This window comes from Zonotrichia albicollis, chromosome 7 (assembly GCF_047830755.1).
Source record: "Zonotrichia albicollis isolate bZonAlb1 chromosome 7, bZonAlb1.hap1, whole genome shotgun sequence".
Classification (NCBI taxonomy): Eukaryota; Metazoa; Chordata; class Aves; order Passeriformes; family Passerellidae; genus Zonotrichia; species Zonotrichia albicollis.
Window position 1 is genome coordinate 50,564,549 of NC_133825.1, and position 27,931 is coordinate 50,592,479.

General features: G+C 42.3%; 2 protein-coding genes across 3 annotated transcripts in view; one reads left to right on the forward strand and one right to left on the reverse strand.

The window, feature by feature from the left end:
- Positions 1-75: 75 nt before the first annotated feature.
- LOC102072975 (vertebrate ancient opsin) lies at positions 76-27,767 on the forward strand. Of its 2 annotated transcripts, none has more exons than XM_074545471.1 (5): positions 76-1,560; positions 14,813-15,023; positions 15,632-15,749; positions 17,939-18,178; positions 19,338-27,767. In XM_074545471.1, exons 1-5 carry the CDS (start codon positions 1,551-1,553, stop codon positions 19,566-19,568), a joined length of 810 nt encoding a protein of 269 aa, XP_074401572.1. In that variant the 5' UTR covers positions 76-1,550; the 3' UTR covers positions 19,569-27,767. The 2 variants fall into 2 exon arrangements, with proteins under 2 accessions (XP_074401572.1, XP_005496404.3); XM_005496347.4 differs by lacking the exon at positions 76-1,560 and adding an exon at positions 12,424-13,334.
- Positions 27,409-27,931, reverse strand: part of CFAP46 (cilia and flagella associated protein 46) — a 69,533-nt gene continuing 69,010 nt past the window's right edge. The window contains exon 59 of the mRNA XM_074545472.1: positions 27,409-27,930. Within this exon, the coding sequence (XP_074401573.1) occupies positions 27,794-27,930 (137 nt within the window). The 3' untranslated portion in view covers positions 27,409-27,793. The remainder of the gene's footprint in view (position 27,931) is intronic.

Here is a 27,931-nt window from a genome sequence, read left to right on the forward strand (position 1 = left end):
CGGTAGCTGTGCTCCCGCCGGCAGCTACCCCAGAGGCGGCGCCCCCCCCCCCCCCCCCCCCGCCACTCGCCGCGTCGGGCCCCTCCCGCCGGTGCGGAGACCGCCGGCGCCTCATCGAACAGCCGGGCAATGACCGCGGGGCCCCGGCGGCTGCTCTGCCCCGCAGCACTGAGCGGTAACGCCCGCCCCGATCGCTGCTCTTTCGGGGAATCGGCTCCGTCTTCCGCTGCCCAGCGACCGTTCCCTCGCGTTAGAGCCCAACGTTTTTAAACCTGTTGTAAAAAATTATCTTAAGCCCTGTGAATAACTGTTTAGCTCAACTTTGTTGACTATTCTAAAACCCACTGGCGTCGCAAAGGCTTCCTTCCTCCCGACCCGACGTAGGGGTAGAGCCCTTGGTCTATAAAGGGAGAAAAACTGCGGTTGGATCACCGCGGAACCAAGCTCGTTCGAATAAATAAAATGACCAGAGATATTCCTAATCGAAAGCACAGTTCACTGACAAGAAAAGAAGAATTCGGATTTGAGGCTTATACAGAAAATAATTCCGGAAACTGGGTTTGCAGCACGTTTTCCGCCTTGCAGCTGCTTTCTCCTACGGGTTTGATACATTGCTATCCAAGGAAAACATAAACCACAACAAGTGGGGAGCTAAATATTTTCAAAGTGTTCATAAAGTAAACACCAATCAACTTGATTATATCAGAACAATTACTAAAAGCGTGGTCCTTGGGATGTGGTTATGTCTGTTGTCAGAATCGTTTGCAGGTGAACAGGATTTCGTTTAACCTCTAACAGGACCGTAATGGCAATTTAGGTCAACTTGGTGAAGTAATTATTTGGGCTCGTCCATGGTCTTTGTTTCCAATGGCTGGAGTTAGGGGATGTAACAGTCCGTGCGTCTCGTTTCGTGCATCCTTGTAAAAAGCTTTACGTGCAAACGTGAGATTTAAAGCGACGCAGCGCTAGAGAAGGTTTAATAAATGATTTCGTTGCTTTTCCCTCTGTCCATTGCAAACATCGGCAGCGGCGGGAACAGTCACGGTGTATCGGGCTTTGTGAGGAGAGCCTCATCAGCTCCGTGCAGGCTCGTTCCCGCGACGCCTGCGTGCCTTGGGAAGGGGCTGGCGATGCCCCCTGCTCCCTCCGCCTCCGCGCGGCCCCGGCTCACGGCGGCGTTGGAAGCTGCTCCAGGTGGCCGCAGTCGGGGCTGATCGGCCCTTCCGGAGAGTCGTGGCTTCAGCCGGGATCGGGGACCGCCCGTGCCGGGCAGCAGGTGCCGGCGCGCCGCCAGCCCGTGTCTCTCCGGGGCGCAGACCGCCGGGTTTGCTCGCGTCCCGCCGCTCTGCCTGCCCCAGCGCGGTGCTGGGGGCTGGCAGCGCCTCTGCCCGCCGGGCCCGCAGATCTTGCGACTCTGAGTGCCGGCCCCGCGGCGCTGGGCGGCTCGGCTCGGCTCGGCTAACGAGAGGAGCACCTCCCGCTGATGGAGACACGGGCAGCCGCCCACGGGGAGCGGCCGCGCCGAGACGCCGCTTTCTTGCGTGGGACCGATGGAGCAAGGTAAGCGTGCGGCCTCCGCCTTCCGCGCTGCGCCCGGGCGAGACCGACCCCCGTCCGCCCCTGGCGGGTACGCTCGCCGCTGGGCTGCCGTGCCGGAGCGCAGGGTCCTCCCGCGCGGCTGCCGCCTGCTCCCCGGGACATCCGAGAGTGTCCGTGTCCGTGTCCCGCCGCCGCCAGGAGCGCGGTGGACGGTGGCCCTGCAGGGGGCTGCTACCTCGGGACCCTCGCCCATCGGCGTACGGGTCCCGGGGGCAGAGCCAAAGCCTCCCGCTCCATCTAAAGCCGCCCTCGGAGTCCTGTTGGCAGTTTGTATGTTATCAGCGACACTTGTTGCATATTAGTGGTGCGTTTGTCCATTTCACTGACTTTCCTGAAATCTCATACCCTCGTTTTTCCATGTAGAAATATGTGAGGTTTATTTCTGTAGACCCCGTGGAGTGATAAATCTACTTTTGCGCCTGTTCTTCCGATGAGGTGTGGCACCGAAAGAGGAGGCCACGGGCAGGCATCCCTTGGTGTCTCCGCTCCCCGCCGCTCCCTCTCCCCGGTGCTGTTGGGTCCCAGGCTCTGCCAGGCTGCTCCGGGGCCAAGGACTCCCCCTTAAGCAAACCCCGTTCCGGGTGCAAAGCTCGTTCCCCTCGGAGACGTCGCAGTGGCCGGGCAGTCCTCGGGGAGGCTGCACCGGCCGCTACGCGCGCCCTGGCCCCGGCCCAGGCCCCGGACATCCGACTGCTCGCCCCGGGCTCGGCGCAGCGCCCGCACTCACGCCCGGCAGCCTCTCGGAGTGGTGGTCCCGGTAAAATAAGTCGGGCATACGGTTCCGAAGAGTCAGCGGCTCATCGGCTGCCGGAGCCCTCGCTTTCTCTGGTGCTTCCTGCGGCCGAGCAGAAGTTACTGAGGGAGGGCTTACCCGAGCAGATATAAACCAGCTCGAGGCATTTGTGACGGCCAGTGCGGGCGCGTTCCCGGGTTAGTCCGGCCGCGCTGCAGCTCGTCCCGCCGGGCGGACACGCCACCGGCACTGCTCGGGTCGCCGCTTTCGGAACGTTCATTTCGGCGGAGGAGAGCAGGGCCGGGCCGCGGGCAGCGCGGTCACCGGTCCGGGCCCCCGCGCCCTGCCCCGCGCCCCGGGCCCGGCCCGGCCGCCGCCGCCGCCGCGCCCCGCCGGCGCCCCCTGCCGGCCACGGGCCGCTGCACCGAGCGGGCTCCGTCTCGTCTCCCCCCGCCGGGCCCGGGCCCGTTCCCCCCGTCGGGCCCCGTCTCGTCTTCCCCCGCCGGTCTCGGTTCCCCCGCCGGTCCCGTTTCCCCGCCGGGCCCGCTGCCGCCGCTGCTCTCCGTGCCGGGTGTGTTGTGGCGGGGCGGGCCGGGTGAGGCTCCCGGACCGACACCGGCGCCGGGGCTCGGGGGCTCGCGCGGGGGCTGCGGCGCTCCCGGAGCCGTGACGGGAGAGCCGCGGCACCGGCGCTCGGCGCGCTGGTTACGGGCAGGGCAAAGCGCGAGTTCCCCGTCTGGTGTTAACGATCGTTTTGCTGTGCCCGACATCAGTAACATTTCTTGCAAATGACGTAGAAACAAAACTGATATCAGTGACATCAAATTCGTCTGGGACTTACGCATTCCAGCATACGAAAAGAGGAGTATTGCAGGAAGTGAGCCAGAATTAAATTTTACTGTACAAATAGCTTCAGACAAGTTTTATTTAGCTTGCTTTTTTGGTGGGATTTTTTCTGTTTGGGTTTTTTGTTTGTTTGTTTGTTTTTGTTGTTGTTTTTGTTGTTATGCATATAGCCAATGTGCCTTTTCTTGTAGTTTCTGTGCAGCTGAAAATGTCTGAGAGCTTGTGGACTAGAAGAAAATAAGTCACTAATAGATCTCCCCACTGTATTATATATTATTCCAAAGTGCAGCTCTAAAGTCCATGTAGAAACAGAATGATTTAGGAAGCCAGAGCTCAGAGCAGCTCGCCTCACAGGTTTCCTTTCCTGAGTTATTCTGCAGCTAATGGAGGTGCCAGTGGAGGAGCAAGGGAAATTTCACTGTTGCACGGAGTTACATAGAGCAATAGTAGGAACAAGAGAAAAATCCACGTACTGGGCCTGTGGTGATGCTCTCTGCCTGTGTTCCTGGCAGTATGGATGCTTATCTAAAAGACATCCTTGTGTTTAAAAATAAGGAGTATTTTTGCCTAATAATGTAGTCATTAGAAAACAAAGTCATTTTAGACTAAATGATCTCTGTTGAAACATCTACATGGGATGATGCATGTTCTGAGAAAGGCCATATTTAATATTTTCCATTATGATCCTTGGCACGAAGGGTAGGAATCTGCTGAAGGTGGAGAGCTGAGTGTTCATAGTCTAGAGCAGGAGCAAGAGAAACTGGGTGACCTTGAGAAGAGTGTGACAGAAATGTGAAGAAATGTAAAAATTCTATTTCTAACTGATGTCTTCTTGGGAAGCCAGTTAACTTCAGCTATCAAGCACAAAGATGAGACTTCTTTTTGGTGCTTTCTAGAAAGAACAAAACCAAAAGGCTCAGTATGTGTTGTATCTTGTGACTCCCTAAGGTTTTAATCTCTTTATTGGGGTGGAGGGAAAGCTATATGTATAGATCGTTTCAAAGTAACTTATTCCTGCTGAAGACTAGAGTGAGATTTTAGAAGTATTATGAGGAAGTTTTCAGTGCCTCTGTGTGAATTGGTATAGTTTGGATTTTAAGCCACAAGTTTTGAAGCTCTGGCAAACATGAATTAGGTTTAAGGAAAGCTTCTGATGCTATAATCACCAATCATTACTGTAAATATTGATGGAAAGTAGCATGAATATAGTTTTGTACGTATTTTTAGGGCAAAAAATGAAACAGTATTTTTGTAGGTGAAACTTCTGAGAGATTTAAGATAAGCAGTTATTAGCATTAGTTTTGTTCTCTGTTGTGTATCTTGACAGGCACACTTAACAACCATATGGTGGGCAGGGTGGGGATGGTTTTTTGGCTTAATGTCCTTATCAAAATGTAGGGCTTTTCTTACCCTAGTTGATCTAGGAGTCAGTTTATGGTGGATTGAATTGTTGGTGCAGTTTTCAGCAGATCACTGGTATTACTGAGATTCCCAGGACTTTGATTTTTTCCCCCTCTTTCTGGGGAAACCCTGGTTTACCTGTTCCTTTTCTTCTGCCAGTGGCTTAGATGGTTGTTAGTATTAAGAGCATTGAGCTTTTAGATTGTGTTAAACTTAGTGTCCACCTACCAACCCTTTCCCACTTCCCTTGTTCCTCCAATGCTGTTCTTTTCCTGCTTGTCTCCACTCTAATAGTTTGTCTTTTTAATGAGGAAAGGCTACAAATTATTCTTTCTAAGTAAGATAAGCCCTTGTGAGCTCTATTTTATCTAACCAAGACTGGGAAGTCATTTGCCCTTATTTGTATTAAACAGATGTATATACTTTACCGCAAGTCATTAGTGCTGTAAAGAGATTGCCTTCCTATTGATGGCCTGGATGGGGGAACTCAGAAGTTGCCAACAAATAAAGAGTGTGCTTACAAGCACTATTGATTCTCTGTGAGCCACAGAGAATTGTTTTGTTAGTAAAACTCTTCCTGAATATGTGAGAATAAGAAAAAAGATAAGGATTACTGAAAGCAGAGAGGACTGGGGTACGACTTGGGATGAGAACCTTATGTTGTTTTTCTTTGAAGGGTACAGGCTGTAAAGACAGATGACCAAAATGTGACAGCAAATTTTCTGGCCATCCTCAGCAATCTCAAAGGCAATCCTTAGAAAACTGAAGGGCTAGCACAGCACTTCATATGGCACATGATTCCAGAGTGATCAGAGAGTTCCCCAAATCATCATGAGAGAAAATGAAAGTATCATTTGCATAGGAAATGAAAGACTGGTGCGATTCAAATTCCTTTTGTCCTGTCTGGGTTCTGCAACAGTTTGAAAATGCTTCTCTGAGCTGTTTGGGGAATATTTCAACATATGCTGTTGGGCAGCTATTAGGAGCCAATTCAGGAGCAATTGTGGTTCAGGAGCAGTGTGGTTCTGAGCTGTAGGACAGCAGAGTCCATTTACTGGAAGTTGGAAAACCTGTGGATTTCTCGAATTTATGATGCTTGCACGGTCTTGTGTGTTCTTCCATATTCACAGGGCTTGCTAAAAATAAATATTCTTTACATAGCTGTTTTCCAAGACAGATAACAGGACAGAACTGGACGGACAGCAGGATAAAGCTACAGTACAGTGGTGTTCTCTGTGGAGCCGTGTTCAGTGGTAGGATTTCCATCATCTTCAGTGCACATATTCTAGGATGTAATTTATATTTTTCAGCTCACAGGCTATTCCTTTAAGAATATCTCAAAAGAACAACAAATTAAATTATTACTTCAGCTTTGACAAATCTTTTAAATGTGGTAAGTTAGAAGATTCTCCTGGTGATGTCCTGATCTTCCTCACTTTTTTTGAAGAAGATGTAAAACAGTGATAAATGATGGGCATACATCAAGCATTTAGTTATACAAGACAAAATATTGGAATTACCCTGTCTGTGGAGCAGTAGATCAGCTAAATAATATCCAATTTTTATTGTTACTCTTAGTAACAACAAAAAAGTATTATTAGACCAATGTACATTAAAGATATACTGTGTATTCAGGAAGCTGATTTCTTCAGACTAAAATTACTATGAATTCAGAATATTCTGTATGACTAATATTTCTTCAGACTAAAATGACAGTATGAATTCAGAAAGTTTCAGGTTATATTACAAATGCATCATATACTGCTTTCTTTATGCAATTTTCCTCATCATTAAGACATACATGAATATATCTCAGAAAATTCTATGGTATCTTTGGGGGGTTTGGTTGGTTGATTGATTGATTGTGGTTTGGACTCTGTTTTGGTTTTTAAACACCTACCTCATGTTTTGTTCCAAAAAGCTCTTACAGAATTCATTATGTCTTCTCTTAGGTTTTACCTTCTTTTTTAGATGTCTTTCCCTCTATTGTGTTTTTGTTCTTACATTCAGTGATGATGTTATTTAAGGGTTTTTCTGGAGATTTGTTACAGGTATTCCACTGCATTTAAAAATTAAAGAATGTTTTTTAAATATCAGGGGTTGTCAAAACACTCAAGAAAATAACCTTTCTTGGGAACAAAACTGCTTATGCTGTGATTTGCCTTCCATATTCACCCAGTCTGCTAAAATTAGTATTATTTAGAGCTGTCTTTCTAGGGAAGAACAATAGGACAGAATTGAATTTGCACCACCTGAGGGCACTGTAATACTATTTAATTTACAGGGCAACTGTTAAAGAGTAGTGTTTGAAACAGTCCCAATTTCTCTTCCTCTTATGATTACTATCAACTTCTAGAACAAGCATACCACTGAAATGAATCAATATCATTAATAAAGAAAAGATGTGTTGTTGAAGGCAGGTATCTTGGAAAGAAGGTCAGCCTTTTCTCATGTCATTAACATTTTTCCTTGTACCCACTGTAGAATGACGGCAATTTGAAATACAATGCTATTATTATTTTAAATTATGTGTTACTGGTGTGGCAGTGATTGCTGTATAAAATCATGGAATCGGTTGGATTTAGGTTGGAAAAGACTTGCAAGATCAGGGAGTCCCAATGCTAATTTGGACTGCAGGTCCAAGCACCCCTGCATTCTCCACTGAACTGCACTCCTGGGCTGCTCTTGTGGCTGTTTCCCATTGCTGCCTCTTGTCTGGGTGCAGAAAAGTGCAGAGCTGAAGCAAAAGCACCCAGTGATTTTGCTGTGTCCATGTACTTACACTGCTTATTCCACTTAGCCAGAATCATAGAGTCACTGACTGGTTTGGGTTGGAAGGGATCTCAAAGATCACCCAGGCCCAATGGCAGGGAGTGCATGGGCAGGGACACCTTCCACTAGACCGAGGTTTTTTTGAGAATATAAAAAAGTGAGAAATAGGAGCAGTAAAAACTCCCTACATGGACACTCGTGGTGTGGCTCATTTTCTCTGCCTTGCCAAGTTTGCGTTCTCTTTCAGCGCTTTCTAAACTGCCATCTCTCTCTTTTCTTTATTCTTTACTGTTATTCTGTCTGGTCTCTGTTAATTTGATTTCCCCATCCTGTTATTTTCCGTGCTGGTGCAGGAAGAGGGTCTCCAAGTGCAGTTTAGATAGGAAGCCCCTGTGCAGGTCAGGAGCTTCTCTGCAGGCAGATGTGCTTGCAGAGGTCGCAGCTTTTAGCCCTGCTCACTCCTCCCTTCTGACAAGGCAGAGGCTGAACCCTCCCAGTCCATATTCACCTGAAATCACATCCTGGAGCCTTTTTGTTCCCTTTATACAACATGAAACACAGTGAAACCTCCATGTCAGAAACTAGAGAGTATTTAGAATTTTGTTAGAATAATAATCAAGTGCGCTTCCACCAGAAAAATGCCTCAAAACTGTACTTTTTCAGTTTGGTCATTTCACCAATCCAGGAGTACATTCAGGATTAGTTCTGTAGATAATACATTCTATAATGACCAATTTGACAGACATAAATAATACTTTTAATTTGTGTATGCTAATTGGATTAACTTAATTAATCATTAAGGCAATGATTCAGTTTGTTTTGCAGTTGAGGACAGAAGTGAATGAGCTCAACTGTCCTTTGCATAACAGGATTTCTTAGAACACATAGTACAAAACAGAAAGTTGTGTCAGATAATGTAGTTTAAAAATACACTGGAATAACTCATTGAGAAATTATCCCATATTAAAGAAAAATGAAAGTTAAAAAAGGATTTTAAAAGCTTCATTTAAAGAAAACTCTACCTTTAAAAGGCATGGTATGTACCCTGTATTGGAGACAGATATATATAGATATGTGGTTATTTAAGAGATCTTAGCTCTTCCAATAAAGCAATTCCAATAAAACAGAAAAAGTCAAGGACATCCTCTGTAACTAGTCCTGTTGGTTTGGATGTCTTAACTTGTCTTTATAGATGCTTAAGTATCTTGAAGCAGTGAGATTTTCTGTCCTTGAAATCTGATCTGTCCAATACATTACTTTATTACATTAAGGTCATCAATATCAAATATGTTTGAAATATATTCCTGAAATCTGACCAGGAAGTTAGTTTTTGCTCTAGTGAGAGACTGAATTACTCTGGAGAGTATACGTGCTGAGTTTCACAGCAAGTGTTTATGAAGGAAGCAGATGTTTAGGCAGTTTTATTTCTAGCAGATTTTTTTTTTTATATGTGATATTAGCAAACACTTTCTAGTGATATTCTATCAGCATGGAATGTAACTTTCTTTCCATATGTGCACTCTGTATGTGGAATCACGAGGCTTAACTTTACTTTCACAAATTCTAATGTGCACTTTCTATCCTCTCACATGCCAAATGACCAATACCTCTTTTTTTCCTTTCTGGCATTAATTTTTGCTCATTTGACATCCAATTTGCCAAATGAATTATGACAGTAATCCTTTCTTCTGTGCTGTTGCTTCACTTTATTCCACACTATATATTCAAGTTTTCTGAGGTCATTCTTCTCCCCCAGTGCCCCTTGTTTTGGTAATGAAAGACAGGATTTTTTTATACTGATTAAAATAATTCTGAATGGTTTAACATTCATTTTAGCTCAGATAATCTAAATTGCAAAATTTAAATGCATCTTGTAGCCACTTACGCAGAATGTAAGGACTTTTTATTTGTTGATGACATAGAAAAACTCTGTATGAACTCACATTTGGAAGGGAAAAAACTACTAACAAGACCCGTCACTGGAACAGGGGTTAAAAGACTAAGAAGCAGTACTTATAAGATGTCATGGAAAGAAGGGTTCGAAATTACCTTGTCAAAGGGAGAAAAAATCGTGGAAAGATATTATAGTTGTTTCTTTCCAAAACCAAACATTTAGAAAATGTCTACTTCAATAGGAAAGATAATTAGAACGGCAAATTAGACATCTGTAAATGTGAAGAAGGCAGAAAACATTTAATCTTCATTTTGAAGATTAAACCCTTTTTTTTCTGTACAGACAATATTTCTCTTGAGGTACATAAATCTTAATTTATCCACAGAATAGTAAGGCAGAGGGAGATGTGCTTAGTGCTTGCCTGTTGGTGCAGTTAATGCAGAAATACCTTACTCAGTGTGTGCATGCACAGCCAGCAGAATGGAGGGGAGAGCCCTGTGCTGTCAAAGGTTCCTCTTACCAAGGGCTGCAAGCCCACCTGTGCACCCTGGCCAGCTTCTAGCCATGACTGTGTTAGTGCCAAATCAGAGCTTGAGAGCTGCTTGCTGGTCATTTATCAGGTTGCATAAGTGGTGAATTTTTTCCTTGCGTAAAGAAGCTTACTTTGTACTGGATCTCAGTGTTACCCTGTCTGTTCTGACTCTTCTTCTCAGCCTGTGCTTTTTGCATTTCCCTATGATTATGTAAGAAAACTATATACTGGTGTATACTTCTGGTAGAGAAGTTAACGAGATCAGGACAGCTATCTTTGTGCACTGCCTTCACTGTGGCAAATTCAGTCACTCCACCCTGCATCCTTGCCTGAGAAAGCCTCATTCCCTCTCTCAGCACCTTTCCTTTGCTTTCCTCTCCAAAGCACTGAGTAACAGAGGTGTTGTGGGATTTCACACACAGGCTGCCTCAGGCAGTCTGAGTTTATCTGCAGGATCTCTGCCTGTGCTCTGAAGCAGCCTATGCAATTTCTGCTGTTTTGGATCTGAAGGACTGCTTAGCAAGCTGCTCTCTGCGGCGTGGCAGTGCTGGCTCTGCAGGCTGGTGGGCAGCTGTGCGCAGCTGTGTGTGCATCCCTCCAGGCTGATCCCTCTGCTGGGCCAGGGGGGAGTCGGGAACGACAGCGTCCCCACAGCGCGAGGAAAAGGGGCTGGACTGGTCCTGCTGTGCATCCTCACTGCTTCTGTTAACCCCATGGTCCTGCTGTGCATCCTCACCGCTTCTGTTAACCCCATGGTCCTGCTGTGCATCCTCACCACTTCTGTTAACCCCATGGTCCTGCTGTGCATCCTCACCACTTCTCTTCACCCCCTGGTCCTTCTCTGCATCCTCACCACTTCTCTTCACCCCCTGGTCCTGCTGTGCATCCTCACCACTTGTATTCACCCCATGGTCCTTCTCTGCATCCTCACCACTTCTCTTCACCCCCTCTTTGCCCTGATTTAATAGGACTCACTTTTGGTGATAGAATTTAATGGCATTTGGATCAGTATAAGCCTTCATTTAACGGACTGCAAGATATGCAAACTTTTTATTTAGGGCTGCAATAGATACTCTTGTTTAAAAAATTAACCCTGAACAATGTGAAGCATACAGGGACATAAATCTGTGACATTTGAGCTAGGAATAAATAAGAGAGTCACTGAACTGAGAAGTGATTGCTCTTTTTTCATGGAGCTTTGTATATGATGAAGTGACATATGGCTTGGTTTATACCAGACCTAAAACTCTCTTAAAGTAGTATCTCAGAACATTTTGCTTTCTTTCCATAAATTCTCAACAATAAATGTTCAATTTCAGTACAAATACAAAAATAAAATTTATTTGGTAAAACTTAATTCAGGTGGGCAAGAAAGTAGATAAAAGATGTTATGCCATCAGAAAAATCCAATCACAGGCAATTATGAACTCCATTGACACTGGAGGAAAGAAGATATGTGGATGATAACTTCTGGTGCATCTCAAAAGGAAGTACTCTGGAAATATTTCGATGTTCATTAAAGCACCTGCAAGTGTATTCAGTTTGCAGAAATGGAACTTATGTTCAGATCAGCCCTACTTGGGGAAACCATCTGCAGAGATACTGAAAGTAATTATTTACTGAGAGGGCAGGAGAAATAAAAAAGCCCCTCTAATTTTTCAAATTTCAGATTGGTTTTTTCAAAGAGAGCAGAAAGAGATAGGAATATTTTATGTAGGCTCTTAAATAGTCTTAATAATATCCAAAATTGCTATTTAGAGCAGAAGCACATATTAAGTCATGCAGTATCAAGTGAGGGTCAGCTCTTAAAATCCATATTTGCAATTAACTTTCAGTAATGCCTCAATTCTTACTATTCTGTTAAATTCCATCAATTTAATCAGAGGTTGGATGACATGTTAAGCAACAAATGGACAAATTCTGCCAGCAAAATGATACAGCACACACAGTTCTTCCTGTCAGCAATGTGCAGTCATGTCTTTTCACCAGCTACCTGCCTGGGCTACAAGAATTGTGTTGGGTAAAGATAAATTCAGTTGTTGGTATGAAGCAAAAAACTTGGCTGCTTTTGTTTCTGTTGATACTGAATTTCAGTTTTTAGTATTGTAATTATATTTGAAGGCTTTCAGAAAATTTTTCAATCACCAGCTGATCTAAGAAAACAAGACTACTCAGAAGCTGAGCTAGAAGTAATGCATTTTGGGGCTAGAAATCAGCAGCAGAACTTCACTGAATATGACATGTATATGAGACCCCATGTGTATTGCACATATCACTACAGCCAGATGTAGGTTATCTTTACATCAGTCATTATAAAGGCCTCTGAGCAAGTGAAATATTTAGGATATTTATTTTCATTTAATTATTATCTGAGATTGTTAGGTTGATTAAGAAAAAAAATAACTGCTTTGCAAAGAGAGAGTGGGATCTAATCTTGTGCAGCTGGAGGAAAGATGTCCCTAGGTCTGGTTTTGCTCCCTGTTGGTTCCATGTGTGGCCTTATCTGTTGGTTTCTGAAGGTCTGTAGAGAAAAGTTCATCCATGGAGAATTCTTTGGGACCCACCCGATGAAAAGGTTCAGTACAACGTCAAACATCCCATTATTTTGATTTCAACCCTTACAGTTGGCTTTCCCAAATTCCTGTGAGCTCTCTGGCTCACCAAGGACAACTCCCTCTCACCAGGCAGCCTGTCTTTGTAAAGTGATGGAAGTCTGGGAGGCTCCAAGCAAACACTGATGTTTTCCCAGGAGCAGGGCTGAGCTGAGGGGTGTTTCAGCACTGATGTTTTCTCAGGAGCAGGGCTGAGCTGAGGGGTGTTTCAGTACTGATATTTTCCCAGCAGAGTAGGGCTGAGCTGAGCTGAGGGGTGTTTCAGCACTGCTGGCTGCTGCAGGAGGAGGAATCTTACTGCAGGTAAAGGCACAGCTGCAGTGAGAGAGAGGCAGTGGGCAGAGAGGGACAGAAGTTGCTCTAAGAGATATTCTTGCTAATCCCTCTTCCCACTCTCACTCTGCAGCGCTAAACTTTCCTCCAACTGAAACATTTTTCCTCAGTTATTATTGGAGAGCAGAAGGAGCGAGAGTTTGTTCGCACTTCTGTTGGAAGGAGCAAACATCTCGTTTTAATCCTGAATATTATTTACAGGTTTGAAACTCCAATATTATATGATATTATTTTTGCTACTGAACGAAGTAATGGATGCATTCAGAGCATTTGAAAATGGGTCGCTCTTGCCCAGTTACTTTGCTCCTGCCAGATGGGATCCCTTCCGCCGTCCCTTGGACTCCATCCAGCCCTGGCAATTCAGGCTTCTGGCAGCAGTAATGTTGTTGGTGACCTCCCTGTCACTTGCTGAGAACCTGGCTGTAATCCTGGTAACTTGTAAGTTCAAGCAATTGAGACAACCTGTCAATTATATTATAGTCAATTTGTCTGTGGCTGATTTCCTGGTCTCACTGACTGGTGGTACCATCAGCTTTTTAACAAATCTAAAAGGTTATTTTTTTATGGGATACTGGACTTGCGTGCTGGAAGGATTTGCTGTCACATTTTTCGGTAAGCTTGATTTTGTTTGTAGTTTTATGTTCATTTTTTTCAACTTCCTTCAATGTATTCTACTGTAGCTTCCCAAGTCACTGACTTTGCATGCCTTTGAATTCACTGGTATTTTCCCCTGTTATGTATTCTGTAGTGGAGAGTGAAAAATATGTCTCTCTATCCCTGTCATGTACATGGCCTGTTGCATATGTAGTGATCATTGAATATGTTTCACAGAATGAGGGAAAGCTTTCCAATAGAATAGCAGTGCTGTGGGGCTTATGGTAAAACAATTTCAGGAAAAAAGTCCTTATGTATAGCTATTTTCGATATTTGTATTTAGGTGTGTGCATATACGGATAAATAAGAGAGAGAGAAAAAGAGTGAGTGGCTGCCCATAAACTGTGGAAAATCTCAGGGCACAGAACATCTTGTGTTCTCTTTGCCCAGGGGCTCTGAGGAGCGGGGACACACCTGTAACAGTCAGTCTGCACACCAACATCTTTTTGTGATTTTTTTTCATGTCTTTTTTCACTTACTACAAAAAAATATTAGAAGTACTCTAAGAGGAAAAATCCTCACCACAGAGTACCCCGTGTAAATACACCTCTGCAGAGTAAACAGGATATTAGTTTAGAACAGGGCATCTACTCACTCATTCCTGTGTTCTGTCTCTGAAGCTGCATGGAGACAGCCAGCAATGCTTGTCCGTGCTCTAAATCACACAGTGCTGATCCTCAGCCTGAAAAGGAGTCCCAGAGCTGCTCTCTGCCTGTCTGAGCCACACAGAGGGAATGGCACTGAGGGACAATGCTTCTACATCAGTTTGTGGCACATAAGCTCTGTCCTATGGAGAAGGATCAGGCTATTTCAAGATTTTGGTGAAATCTTGAAATTTCACTAAATTTCAAGGTAATATGTGCCTAAATTGATTATTTGGTGTTGTGGACACCTGTCTGCAGGTTTGAGTTTTCTGATAGCCTGAAATAGTTTCTGAAATAATTTTTGCGAAGATAATATTTTGAAGATTTTAGTTAATTAATTTGGATGCTACACACATAACATGCAGCTTTTCGGTGTAGAACTTAAAGTGCAAGTCCTAATCACTTAACTGGCCTGATCAGCTTCTTGGTTTTGTAGCCCTTATACTGTAAACTGGCAAACTGGACAAACATGAAATGCTCTTCATTAAGTATTAGAAGAATACACATGAATTGCTCATCCTTTCATAACTTGTGTTGATAGAAAAGGTGTCTGATGTTGTGGGTAGTCAAAGAGTGTAACTGGTTGCCCAGAGTTGTTGCAGTCTCCATCTCCAAAGATACTCAAAACCCAGCTGGACTTGGTCCTGAACACCTACCAGATGGCTGAGGGGGCGTGATGAGCTCCAGAGATGCTTTTCAAAATAAGCAGTTGGGGGATTCTGTGATTTGGGATGGTGTTTGCTGTTCAGGGATGCACCCACATTTGATGCTGGCTGTGTTCTCTTGCTGCAGGCATTGTAGCTCTCTGGTCCCTTGCTCTGCTGGCCTTTGAGCGGTACGTTGTGATCTGCCGCCCCCTGAGAAATGCGCGCTTGAGGGGGAGGCACGCAGCTCTAGGCATCGTCTTTGTGTGGAGCTTCTCCTTCATTTGGACCATTCCACCAACAACTGGCTGGAGCAGTTACACCCCCAGTAAGATTGGAACTACTTGTGAGCCTAACTGGTAAGGCCACTCTCACAGAGTATGGTAAAAAAATGAAACTTGCAGTTCAGGATGCCTAAGGGCCAGGAATTTAAAGGAAAGGGTTAAAGATTATGTAAATCTCTGAAAAAAATCAGATGTAAAGGAAGTTGTAATAAAACAGATCAAAATTTTCTGTGATCAGCTTCTAAAACAAAAATTTCTAAAGGGTGGAGCCTCCATCTCTAATGCAAATAATCACTCTAGACCTTATGCTTTTTGTCAGGAGTCAAAGGACAAAGGTGGATTTTTTTTTCAGAAGAACTGGACAAAGCGCTGAGCCAGCTAGTCTGACCCCATAGCTGGCTCTGCTTGGAGCAGGGTGTTGGACTGCGTGTCCCCTCCCATGTAATGAGCCCCACAGTTCCCTCGTGCTGGCCCTGCAGCTGCAGGATCCCCTCCAAGGCCCTGGGCAGGAGATGGCCCAGGGCTCCCTCTGGGGATATGACTGCAGCTGTAAAGGGGCATTTTGAATAAAAACATTTGACAAAAATGCTAGTGACAGCTTTGGAAAGAACGATTAATGTTCCAAGCAAACAATAAGAACGCGTAGTAGTAATACACACAAAGGTGTTTTGTATTTTATACAGGTACTCAGGAGCTTATGCTGACCGTACATACATTATTACATTCTTCACCACCTGTTTTATAATACCCTTATTGGTGATTTTGGTATCCTATGGAAAACTGGTGCAGAAGTTAAAAAAGGTAAGAAGAAGCACCCACAAGTAACCTTTTAAAATGCGTGTGCATGCAAAAGTTTGGAATTACTGTGTTTGATTTTCTATAAAGATCAGACATAAACAGGTCAGATCTGCAGACAGCAGACATAGTCAATTACATCCCTTGTTATACAATTACCCTTACACACAGAAATTCATGCTATGGTTAGAAGTGATGTTTTAAAGTGTGGAGTTCACATCACTTATCAGTACATCTCATTAGTCAAACATCATAAAAGTGAAAGAATGTCTACCTCATAAATACATAGAATGATCCAGTACTGCTTTATTCCCAATTATGCTTCCATTCAGTGATATTTCATAAGACTCAAACCAGGCAAATTAGAATGCTGCTTTAAATGACTGCAGTTGTAAATTTTAAGAATGCTGCCTACTACTTAGTAATATGCTCAAAATAAGCTGTAGCCTTTGCAAATAATGAAATGCGGTTCAATAAACAAAATATTAGATTGTCCAGGAATATTTAAAAGACTTAGAAATGCTTTTGAATTTTCTTTAATGGTTATGTTTACCTGATCCAAAGGAGAAGCTGCAAAATGTGACAAAGAAGACAATAGAACAGGAAAATTCCTATTTGGTCCAGGATTTAGGAACAAGATTTTCAGACAATATTGATATTTCTATTTACTGCAAAGCTCTGAAAAGCCAGTTCCTGCAACGCATTCTGCAACTCTATACTGAATTGACGTATGATTATATCTCACAACTAAGGTAATTTCTAAGATCTGACTACAGAGAGGGGTCCAAGCACCAGGACTGGTGACTTGGTGTTCCCAACCATCCCTCTTTGTGCATTTTATTCCACACTTGTCACAGTGCAGGCTTGTTCCTGAGTGGAATAATCTGCCCTTAGTCCCAGTGACCCCAGCTTCACAATGCTAATTGTAGCTTTCACTTCAACCTCAAAGTTGATGAAAGAAATTAATCTTTGGGAAAATAACAAATTAGCAATTTATAATAGAAGTAAATTATTATGGCAGTATTCCTTTGTATGGAAGATAAAGCACCAGCATGTTTTTCTTTATCAGTATTTAGAGAGAAAGGAAAATCTATATGTGAAGAAAAGACCAGGCTGATACAAGAAAAAGATGAAACCTTTGCAAGTGCAATACAGAAGATTGTGTTCCTTTTCCAGGGGACTGCAATTCTGCTGTAAGGGAGGCTGGGCTGCTCTCTGTGTAAGAACAGCATACATTAAAAAATGCTATAGAAATCTCATATATTGGCAGAGTCTATCTTATGAGTACCAAACACAGCCTTTCTTGACGCCTAATAACTTGCAATTATTGTAACAATTCTTTGTTGCTGTTGTTGCTGCTGCTGTTATGTTTATATTCGGTAAAAATTGATGTGAATTGCAACTTTCTACAGACATGAGGACATTGCCCTTCCTAGCAGGTGCATCTATACCTCTTTAAGCACAAACATTGAATTCTCCGTGTGCAGTTCAAAAGTATTAGGGAAAATGTCTCCATAGAGTTCTGACATTATTGCAGGAATTAAAAGGCCATGTTATGCAAACAAATCTTATTTTATTAGTATGTAATATTGCAAGACCTGGCATCAGGTTTTTCTGGAGCCATACAGACTTATTAACTATTTCTCGTGTAAAATAACATTTCATAACAGCACCTTGTTTTGCTAAGTCATCAGAAACCAAACAGGGATGTTTGGTTTTACATCAGCTAATTTCTGTATGGACATCTGTGCTTAAGCTTCTTGCATGATCGCTGAGGAAAAGAGGGAGAGCATCCCTGCTAAATGCCCCAGTCCCACTTTAATTCAGATATCATTAGATCATCAATGCTCTTCTGGGGAAGGCCGTCAAGCAGCTCTGAGCCAGAGGAGCTCCCCTGGTGTGGATCTGCCCCTGTGCTGTCTGTAATTCTCGTGCCAGACCCAGCTGTCTGCAAAAGCGCTTGAATTCAGCTCACTATCTGCTCATGACTCACCGTGATGTCCTTCTTTTTCACTTTGACAATAAAAATATACGGATACTTAAGCAAAGGAAAATTGCCTGCTGCTGGCAGATGGTGGTTGGTGTCCCTCAGCAGTAACTCGGGCTGCTGCACGTGGGAAGAGCAGGTCTTTCCTTCTAGCTCACCAAAGTCACTGCCTGGACACCTTGTTGTTGTTTTTCTCTTTTCTTAAAAGGTGTCAGATGCACAAGGCAGGCTGGGAACTACCAGGAGACCTGAAAGACAAGTGACTAGAATGGTTGTTTTTATGATCATCGCCTTTCTAATCTGCTGGATGCCGTACGCTGCCTTTTCTATCCTAGTCACTGCATATCCCTCCATTGAGCTGGATCCTCGTCTGGCAGCAATTCCGGCCTTCTTTTCCAAAACAGCTACCGTCTATAATCCAATTATTTATGTCTTTATGAACAAACAGGTACTGTGTGCTCTCAGAGTGTCTCTAGCACTCATATTTTGCTATTTTGTCTTGATTTATAATGAATTATTTCTACCTACCTATGTGTTACCTAACAAGCATTACAATATCTGGCATTTAGAATGAAAAAAATAATCTGCCTGGTGGAAGATAGTGTGAGCATTCTCTGAGCATTATTGAAATATAAATGTTGGTAATTATTAGGTTTAGGAAAATATATTATAATAAATATTAAAAAGGAAATATAAAAATATTAAAAATATTATAAAGGAAAATCAGCCCATAGGGAACATGAGTTAGCTTCCTGCATGAAAATTATATTCTCAAGACTGTTCCAATATATTTCAATAATTCTTTAAGAACGCAACATCATTAAGTTGATCTTGAGGTGGGGTGCACATTTTCAAAGCTTGATTTTGTCTTGGGAAAATGAGGCATTTGTGGTTCATGTGCAGGGGGGAGAAGCATTGCACATCCCATTTAACAGGGAGCTTTTTTCTGTGGAATGAGGGCAGAGGATTGGATGCAGAAAAAAGGAATTGACATGGGGATGAACCAGAGTGCTGTGTGTTTGCAGTGATAACAGGCACGATAATAAACATGGGCAGATTTCTGCAATGAATGCAGCAACTGAAAGTGGTGGCATTAAGTTCATAAATTAAATAAAGAAAAACAGTTGAGTGACTGTTGAATAAGAAATGTTGTATTTATTTATCCAGTCCTGCAGAGAGAGCTATTGCTTATCTCACGTCCTGTGGGCAGCACTCTGATCTCCCAAACCATGTAGATGTGTGCTACGCTTTACCCTGTTTGTGGATGAGAGCAACAAAAACCCATCTTTGAGTAGCCAGGAATTTAGTATATGAAAGCATGAGTCTAGAGAAATGACCAATCATGTCCATTAGATATGATTACCTAGAAGTAGAAAAGAAAAATTGTTTTCTAGATTAAGATTGGCTCTTTTCAGAACACAATTTTTAGGTTTAGAGTTCTTTGTGGTGGTATAGGCAAATCTATTTTATAGGGTTATTTCTTTATATTCCCAGCTGATTCATGAGAGAATTTCCAAGACTTTCAGCTAATATGCAGATTGATTTGTAGAATTGTATTTACCTTTCTTATGTGTTTTGACTGATCTCCCGTTTTTTTACCTATTTAGTTCAGGCAGTGTCTGATTGAATTGTTCAGCTGTAATGCCATAGGAGCTGCAGAGTCCAACATGAATCTGACTTCAGAGAGAGCAGTGCTAACCCAGGACAGGAGAGGCAGCGAGATGGCCCCCATGGCAGCTCATGGCACCATTTCTAAGAGGAAAAGTGGAGATGGTCACAGAGGCCGACAACCTTTGTCTCCATTGACAGCTTCAGAAAACAAAATGTGTCCCATGTAGAGTGGGAGATGAGGTCACTAATGCAATGCTGCAGTGTATTTAATGGTTACAGTCGCCTGATATAAATCTGTGTTGTCGCTGGGGACATTGTGCTCCTGTGGACTCGAGCTTTTGGGGTGCCGGGCTCCTCAGTGTGTGCAGAGGCCGCTTGGTCTGGGGGTGCAGGCACAAGGTGAGTGAGTCCCTCCTGCCCTGCATTTCTCCTCCCAGCCCACAGCCAGCTTGCTGCAGGTGGTGGCACCCCCGCCTGCTGTGTCGCTCCCTGCACTCCCTAAGTGCTGTTTCTGCTCAAGTCACATCCTCACTGCTTCCATTGGGCTGCTGATTCCAGAATGAGTTATTAACTCATTGCTACACCTCTGCTTTCAGCAGCAAGGACTGTAACACAAATACCGCTTCTGCAAACAGTGAAAACTCATGGAAGTTGCCAGCTTTCTGTGTCTGTATTCCATCTCATATTTAATTCACACAATGAAGTGCAGCAATATATTTAGCTTTAGTGGAATGTCACTTGCACATGAAAAGCCAAACCAGGTTATGAGTGTAATAAAAACAGACTTCTGTTTTACAAAGTGTTTGGGATCATTGTATGAAATGTTGCTAAGAACTAAGCTTGTGCTAAGGCACATTGGAATTTTAATCCTTTATAAAATCCATCTTTAATTGAATGCATTTTAGGAGAAATGGCAAAGGCTGACTGTATTTAAATGCTTTAGAAGGGAAAACCATTATTTCTGGAGAAGACATTAGAACAATGCCAGCTGGAACAAATGTCGTTCCATAATGGTATAGAGAAGCTACACTAGTTCCACCTCTACAGGCCTTAGCCAAAGAAATGTGATATGGAATGAATCATCCATGGTTCAGTTTTACTTCCAAAAAATAGAATTATTTTACACAGAATAAGTAAATCATGTTTCTATCAGATTTTTTTTCCTGCTTTCTGTTAAGTTGATGTTGGAAAAACTATATTGCCTTGAAAGAGTGGGACTACCTGAGATACCTGGGGTCAAAGCTAGTCCCTGAGCAGTACCTTGCTTGCCCTGATTTCATTTTGGGATAGTAAGAGCCAAAGAGAGTAGTTAGTCTATGAATAAAATCATGAGCTGCAAAAGACTGTACAGTTTTCCTATTAATCTCACAAAATTTCATGAGGTGACTGCCTTTTAGAGTGTAATTTCGGCTTGAACTTTTGCAGGCCTCAATCTTAAACACAAATGTTGATCCTTATTCTGACAGGCACATTCTTTAATCCTGTGTTATCTGTAGCAGAGCAATGAGCAGATGTGTATGCCTTTTTAAAATGTTTTGGAAATACTGCAAGATAGGAAGAATATGGTATTCAGTTATTAATTCTCTGCACCTTTTTGTGCTCATTAGCCTGTTAAAACAGCCAGATATGATTTGAAAGTGAAAATTCTTGCATTTAAGACTCAGATTTTTCTCTTTCAAGGATATATTGACCTAGGTTAATCACAAGTTAATGGTATTACATATATTAAATCATGAAGAATTGGCAGAAGTGCTAGCATTTAATTAAAAGCAACAGAATTATTTTATCTTTGGAGAAGGTGAGGATATGTAAAGTATAGCTCTGTAGTACAAAATAAAGCAACAAAAATTAAGTAATCCCAAAGAAAAAAGAAATGTAGAAAAGCATTGAAATGATGTAAAAATGTATGGAAAGCAGTAGAAAACAGCAAGCTGTCTCTATGAGATGTAGCCATCTCTGATAGAAACAAGGAATAATAGAATCAATGGGTATTTTCATCTTAAAATGTCTTCAGTAATGCTTTTCAGGAGGAGGAGGATACCTTTTTCCCTACTTACTGCTCAGAAAATACATTTTAGAAAGTGTGAACACCTTGGCACATTGTCATGGTGGGCCAACCAGAACAGTATCAGCCTGTGAGCAAAATATTGCAGGGCTCCCAGGAGCTCGTTGTTGTCTTTCGATGTAACATAATAAAAATTTTTTTAGAACTACGGGCAAAACTAGGGGTTCAGAGTTGTGCATAGTGACTAAAGGGACACATTTTTGCAATATGTGTTAGGAGCATGACATGAACATTTTACTGTATACAAAAAGTAACTTAGGCAATGGATGGTTTTAAGACCTTAAGATTTCATGAATAAAAGATGTTAACACTGCCAAAGTCAGCTTGCTACACTTGATTGGGAGCTAATGAACAGCATCTTGTATCCTTGAATTTTCATTTTGCCACCAAGAGTGTGGCAAAAAATTCTCTTTAAAAATTTTTGTTTCATTGTCTATTGTTTGCAAAACTAGCAATGTAACAGAACACCACTTTCTGCTTTGTGATCATTGCATTTTAATGATGTAACCTGGAGAAAGATATTGCCCTTCCAACAAATCTTCCATGGTATAGGGGGATAGTTGCTTTGTGGTTTTTTTTTTTTTTTTTAATGTCAGCAATACTTCATCAATCTACTTGTTTGTATTGGAAATAGGTTTTGTTTTTTGTTTGTTTGTTTTTTAATATCATTTGATGGTTGCCATAAGACTTACTGTAGTGTTATGAGGTCATGTTTGCTCCTTTGGTATAACAGTAAGAAAGGCACTGACACTGAAGTCTAGCTAAATGATTCACTGAGTGAAAACCAGAAATTATGGAAAAGACAACAGCAATCTTAAGCCCCTTCTGGTGCTGGACATCTCATGTTTCAGCATGAATTAATCTCTCCTTTTAGGTCATGACATGCTGCCCAGGAGGAAGTATTCCAACCTTGTTCTTGACATCTTTATAATATGTCCCAGTGTACAGAGTTCCCCTCACGTGCCTGCACAATGCTGGGCTTTCCAGCTGGCACACCGTGGTTCTGTCTCACTGGGAATGAGCCCACTCAGGTGCATTTTCAAGGCAGGTGTATCCCGACATCCCGGCGGGTGCACAGGGTGTGGAGGGGTCGCTCAAGCCAATGAAGGGGCCTCTGTTCAAACTCTGCCCAGGCTCTGTCTGAAATCACTTTCTCCTCATTTCCATGTCTGCTGTGGCTCACCAGAGCTGCTCTGCATTCATAGTTGTGTCAGCTCTTTCTCGTGGAAAAACTAACACACAAATCTCTTGTTAAAGTTGGATATTCTTGAGAAAAAACCCTGAAAAAACAAGTGTATTTGGGCATGGGGGAAAATGTTCAAAATAGCTTTCAAAAATCATTTCAGTAAGAGATAAAATACTAAGGTTTGAAAGTACATTGTCCAAGCTATTTTTCATAGCCTCAAGTTTAAAGAAAGGATATATTTTAAAAGGTCATAAGATCAGCTCACCTCATCATCCACTTGCAGGTATGATGGTGAAAGCTTAGGCACTGAATGCAGTGTTGGTGCACTTTACAAAATGTTCATGTTCCTGCTTTGACAACAAACAGCACAGCTTCTCTGGGGATTCCTTTCTGCTTTTTGGAGATACAAATGTCTTAGCATACAGATTTTGTTTCTCCTAAAGCCATATGTACTGCAGAGCACTGCTGGAGGAGTTCTTGTTCAAAGTGCAATAGCATGGAGAAGGGCAGAGATTGTTATTGAAGATAGCTCTACCAGAAGTTCACCATAAACCAGATTATTCCATCATAGGCTGGATGCAGATTAGCTTCTAAATCATCTATTTGTATCACATTATAAACTAAATAGATAAATTAATGTAACATGATAAAGCTATTATAATTGCTCCTTTTGCAAATATTTTTGCCTTGTGTTTTGGTAAAAATGCACTTAACCACATATCTGAGTTTCTTTCACTTTTGAGTGATAAGACCTTGCCCTTACCCACACTGAACCTTTATTGCCAAGGGCTCTAAAAGCAAAAATGCCACTATCAATCAAACCAAGTTTGAGAAACACATTTTTCTCTATTTCTGATTTTGGATGAAATATTAATTCCTGCCTTTTTTTCTTTTGTTTCCTGATTTCTCTTCCATTCATTTCTTCACTGTGTTCAGAGCAACACCTCCAAAATAAAACACTTCTAATGTTCTCCTTCTGGTTGCTCTTACCTGCAGATCTGAAATCCCACTCAGAGGAGACTCCTTCCCCCAAGAAATGCACTTGCAAAGGAGAGAAGGGCTTGACAGTGAGGTGAGGCCCAAGCTTAAGCAGGCTCAGCATTTGCCTATGTTTAGAGTGTCCATGATGTTCCTCCACCACTATTCCAGCCTGAGTGTTCCCTCAGATATACACAGGACAGATATATTTGACATATTTTTTCACAGTCTAGCTAGAGGAATAATATCCATATTATATGGCTAGAACATTTCTGTTTAATTATGACCTCAGTGAAACTGATTATCCAAGAAAACAGAGTCATGAACATTAACAATAATTCTCATCTCAATTATTAAGAAATATAATTTTAAATGATTGGTGAAGAGAAGATTCCTAGAAAATTTATTATAATGTTCTTTATTATAATACTTAGTATTATAGATTGTACTATTTTTTCTCTTTATTACATTATATTGAAGTCTCCTTTCCTATGTCACAAATAGTTAAAAATCTGTAAGAGAATTTAAGGGCCTTTCAGCAATTTGGCACACCACTTTTATCTCAACTATTATCTAGCTGCATCAAGATATTAATGTAGTCATCTCTCTTTAGTCTCAATGAATTACTATAAAAATGTCAAACAATTAGATTATATTGGCCAACACAGCCCTGTTTGATTGAGTGCAGATGTAGGCCATGTGCCTTGAATCACACTGATGAAAAAGCAGAAGGGTTTGTGGAATTCCAGTGCAAATTTATTTCAACGTGGATCCCACTTCAGATTCTAATGCCATCTTGCAATACTAATAACCAAAAAATGCTAAATAGGTATTTTCAGATGAAATAAAAGTCAGTGTCATTCAGGAGAAATACCAGTGAACTCTGTTAGAGGAGAAAAAACAGAAAACTATAAAACGAGCAAAGAAGCCAGTGTGCTGGTGCAGGCACAGATACTGCCCAAGGGCACAGATGTGACCATACCAAAGGAGCAAAACCAACATTTCCTTTGCTTACGAGAATAGCAGTGCTTAAATTCTGTTTCTGCTGGGCCAGAAAATTTAGTATATGCTTTTGTGTCAGGAAGACAACCAGTGTATAGCAATACCTTGTTACAAATGTCTCAGTGTTGGCTTCTGTGCCGTTCTGGTGGCCACTAGGACTGTGCGTGGATTTTTTCTGCATACACAAACTGTGCATCCTGTTGCACACGTGGGCCCACCAGGGAGTGGCAAGGGACAAATCCGTACAGATAAAATACCTCTCAATTACCTGGTGCCCACACAGATAACACGTGAAGAAAAGCTAAAATTATGCTGTTATAATTTAAAAGCTAGAAACAGCTTCTGTTCCATGTATGATAAAAATTCGGAAGGCAGTTATGTCAGTGATATTTTGCTACAGCAGACACACCATGAGAACAGCATACTGGCAGTGTACCTCCATGGTGAAGTCTGCCTCAGCTGAAGGAGTCTGTTCCCACTGTGTGCCTGCACCTCTTTATCCGTGGCTGTCTGAGCTTCTTGAGCAGCAGGGCAGGAGAAAGCGTGCACCTGTGTTCTTACTGACAGTGACAGGACTGCTCGCTAAGCTCCAGAAAAAAATAATGGCCCAGAGAGGCTCAGATGCAGAATGACAAGGTAGGAACTCTGTGTCAGTACCATGCATAACTTTGGTTAAACCACTGTCAGGATTAACCAAAGTACATGTGGTCATCTGCATACCTCAGCTGCAGCGGACTCCACACTCAGTTTCTGCTCTGTCATGTACCTCGAGTTCCAGGCTCATGTAAATTCTGAGGACATGACAGAACTGCAAATATTTCTGAAACCCATTCTTTGTTCCATCAGGAAATCTTAGTTAATTCTCTTCACTGGTGTATTGACAGGCAATTAATATTCTGAAGTGAAGACTGTTGGCCTGCTACTTTTGAAAATGCTACTATCATGTTCATGAAAGATCCCACATGCTCTCTATCACTGGCTGAGAAGTATTCCATCAATTTATCACCTGAATACCAATCTGGGTCTTCCACCAACCAGTAAATATTCCAGGGCACATAGCCATGCCTTCAATTTTAACTTGACCACATCCTTAAAACCCATGCTGATAACTATCTGTCACTATATCCACATGAAGACACTGCATTTGGAGACCTGAATTAATACCCAAAAAGGACTTTAAGGGATGAGAGACTTCCTGGTGACTTCACAGTGATGAGCTGGTCCTTCATGCACATGCAAGAGAAGAAAGGATTTATACTCATATAGGATGGTTGAATTCCCTCTGATACCCTATTTTGGGAGAGCTTCCAGATCAGAGGGTGCCAAAGCACCGGCTGGAAGGCTTAGGAGGTTGTAAAATCACAAAATTAGTGTTCAAATTCAAGATGAATGGTCTTAAATAATGATGGGAATGATCTGTACACCACAGTGAAATCTGCTCCAGTTTCCCTGCCCATGAACACCTGCAGCAGCAGCAGCAGCTGCTCTGTTGTGGTGTCGGCTCCAGTGCATCCCTTGCAGAGCAGGGACAGCAGCACCAGCCACAGCAGCTCTGCAGAGAGGGATGCACAAGTGCCATGAAATCCTCGAATCACTGCTTAGGGAAGGATCATTTAAAGAGGTTAAACCAGAGGGACTAACCAGAGATTCGCTTATTTTTGTTTTATCATTTTGTAGCAAACTTGCTGCAGCTTTTTACTGCAGACTATTTAGAACCACACACTTTTCTTGGACAGCTATGTACAACTCAAATGACGTTCTTGTCCTAGAATATCATCAATAAATTCACCATGTTTTTTTTCTTCCTCGCATTTTTCAGATTACATAAATTTTAGCTGACCAATTCTTTTCATGCTAAAATATATTATGAAATGTCATTTCTGTTATAAAAGCTAATTGATAGTGTGATTTGTTATGTTGCTGAGACATAATTCAGAAAGTTATTTTAAAGCCCTTGATACATGGAATAGCACTAACTGCTTAATATTTCTTGTATGAATGAATACAGTGCATAGGAATGATGTAGTGCCACGTAGATGAAATATTTTCAGAAGCTCTTATTCTTGTTGTTTGGGCTTGTGCCAATGTCATTCGACAAGAGAACTCATATGTCCTAAGGTGTATCTACTGTAATTTATTTCTGGGTCATTAGTTGGTAGGATTTTTCCCCTCCAGGTTGCTCAACACTGTGCAATATTGTAAAAATAAGAGCTTATTGTCAAATAAATGAATACCTTGGAATTATTTTTAAAAATCAGATAAGTGTTTCAAATTTTAAAATATTTTAATTTAATATTTTTATTCCATTAAAACAATTGACTGATTAATATAATAAAAATAATTTCTCACCCTTGTGAAAGTCCAGATGGAGAACTGCATCTAGCTCAAGAGTCCCCAGTATAAGAGCAAGTCCAGAGGAGGTCACAGAGATCCTCCAAGGGCTGGAGCCCCTCTGGAGCCAGGCTGGGACACCTGGGGGGGCTCACCTGGACAGGAGCAGCTCCAGGGAGAGCTCAGAGCCCCTGGCAGGGCCTGAAGGGGCTCCAGGAGAGCTGAGAGGGACTGGGGACAGGGATGGAGGGACAGGACACAGGGAATGGCTCCCAGTGCCAGAGGGCAGGGATGGATGGGATATTGGATGGATGGGATATTGGGAATTGTTCCCTGGCAGGATGGGATGGGATATTGGGAATTGGGAATTGTTCCCTGGCAGGGATGGATGGGAGATTGGGAATTGGGAATTATGTTGGGAATGCTATTAAAGAAAAGCACAGGAAAATAAAGAGAGCAAAAATTATTAACCGTTTTATTTAAGACTAATTTGTTTTCTAATTAAACTACAACTACTTCCACATAAAAAGATCAGTTCATTCAGAATAAGGTCACTTGGTAAATTTTCTATGTTTCTGATGAATTGTCCATGCGAAAATAAAATACATCAAGGAAATGTTTTTCCAAATGGAAGCACTGACATTGATACCTTCCAATTCCATTCAAGCATCAAGCCCACTTTTCTTTCAAATATGTTGGTATGTACCAAATGTTTGAAGGATTCACTAAGATAAAAAAACCTTAGAGCACTAACTGAAATTTCTGAGCTATATATGCTAATTTCCTGACATATGCTATGCTAATATCAAACTGTTTACATCTGAAACAGCAATATGCACATTTTCTTAATCTCACCTCTCCTTAGATCAGTATGAAAATATTGATACAAATTACATCAGAATTATGTTGGGTAAGCCATAGAGCACACAGTTAAAACACGATGGATGGATTGCAGGAGGATCTGAGGAAGTGCAAAGAGTCTGCTCTTCTATTTTGTCTTCAGGAGAGCTGCGAGAATCTGCTTCCAC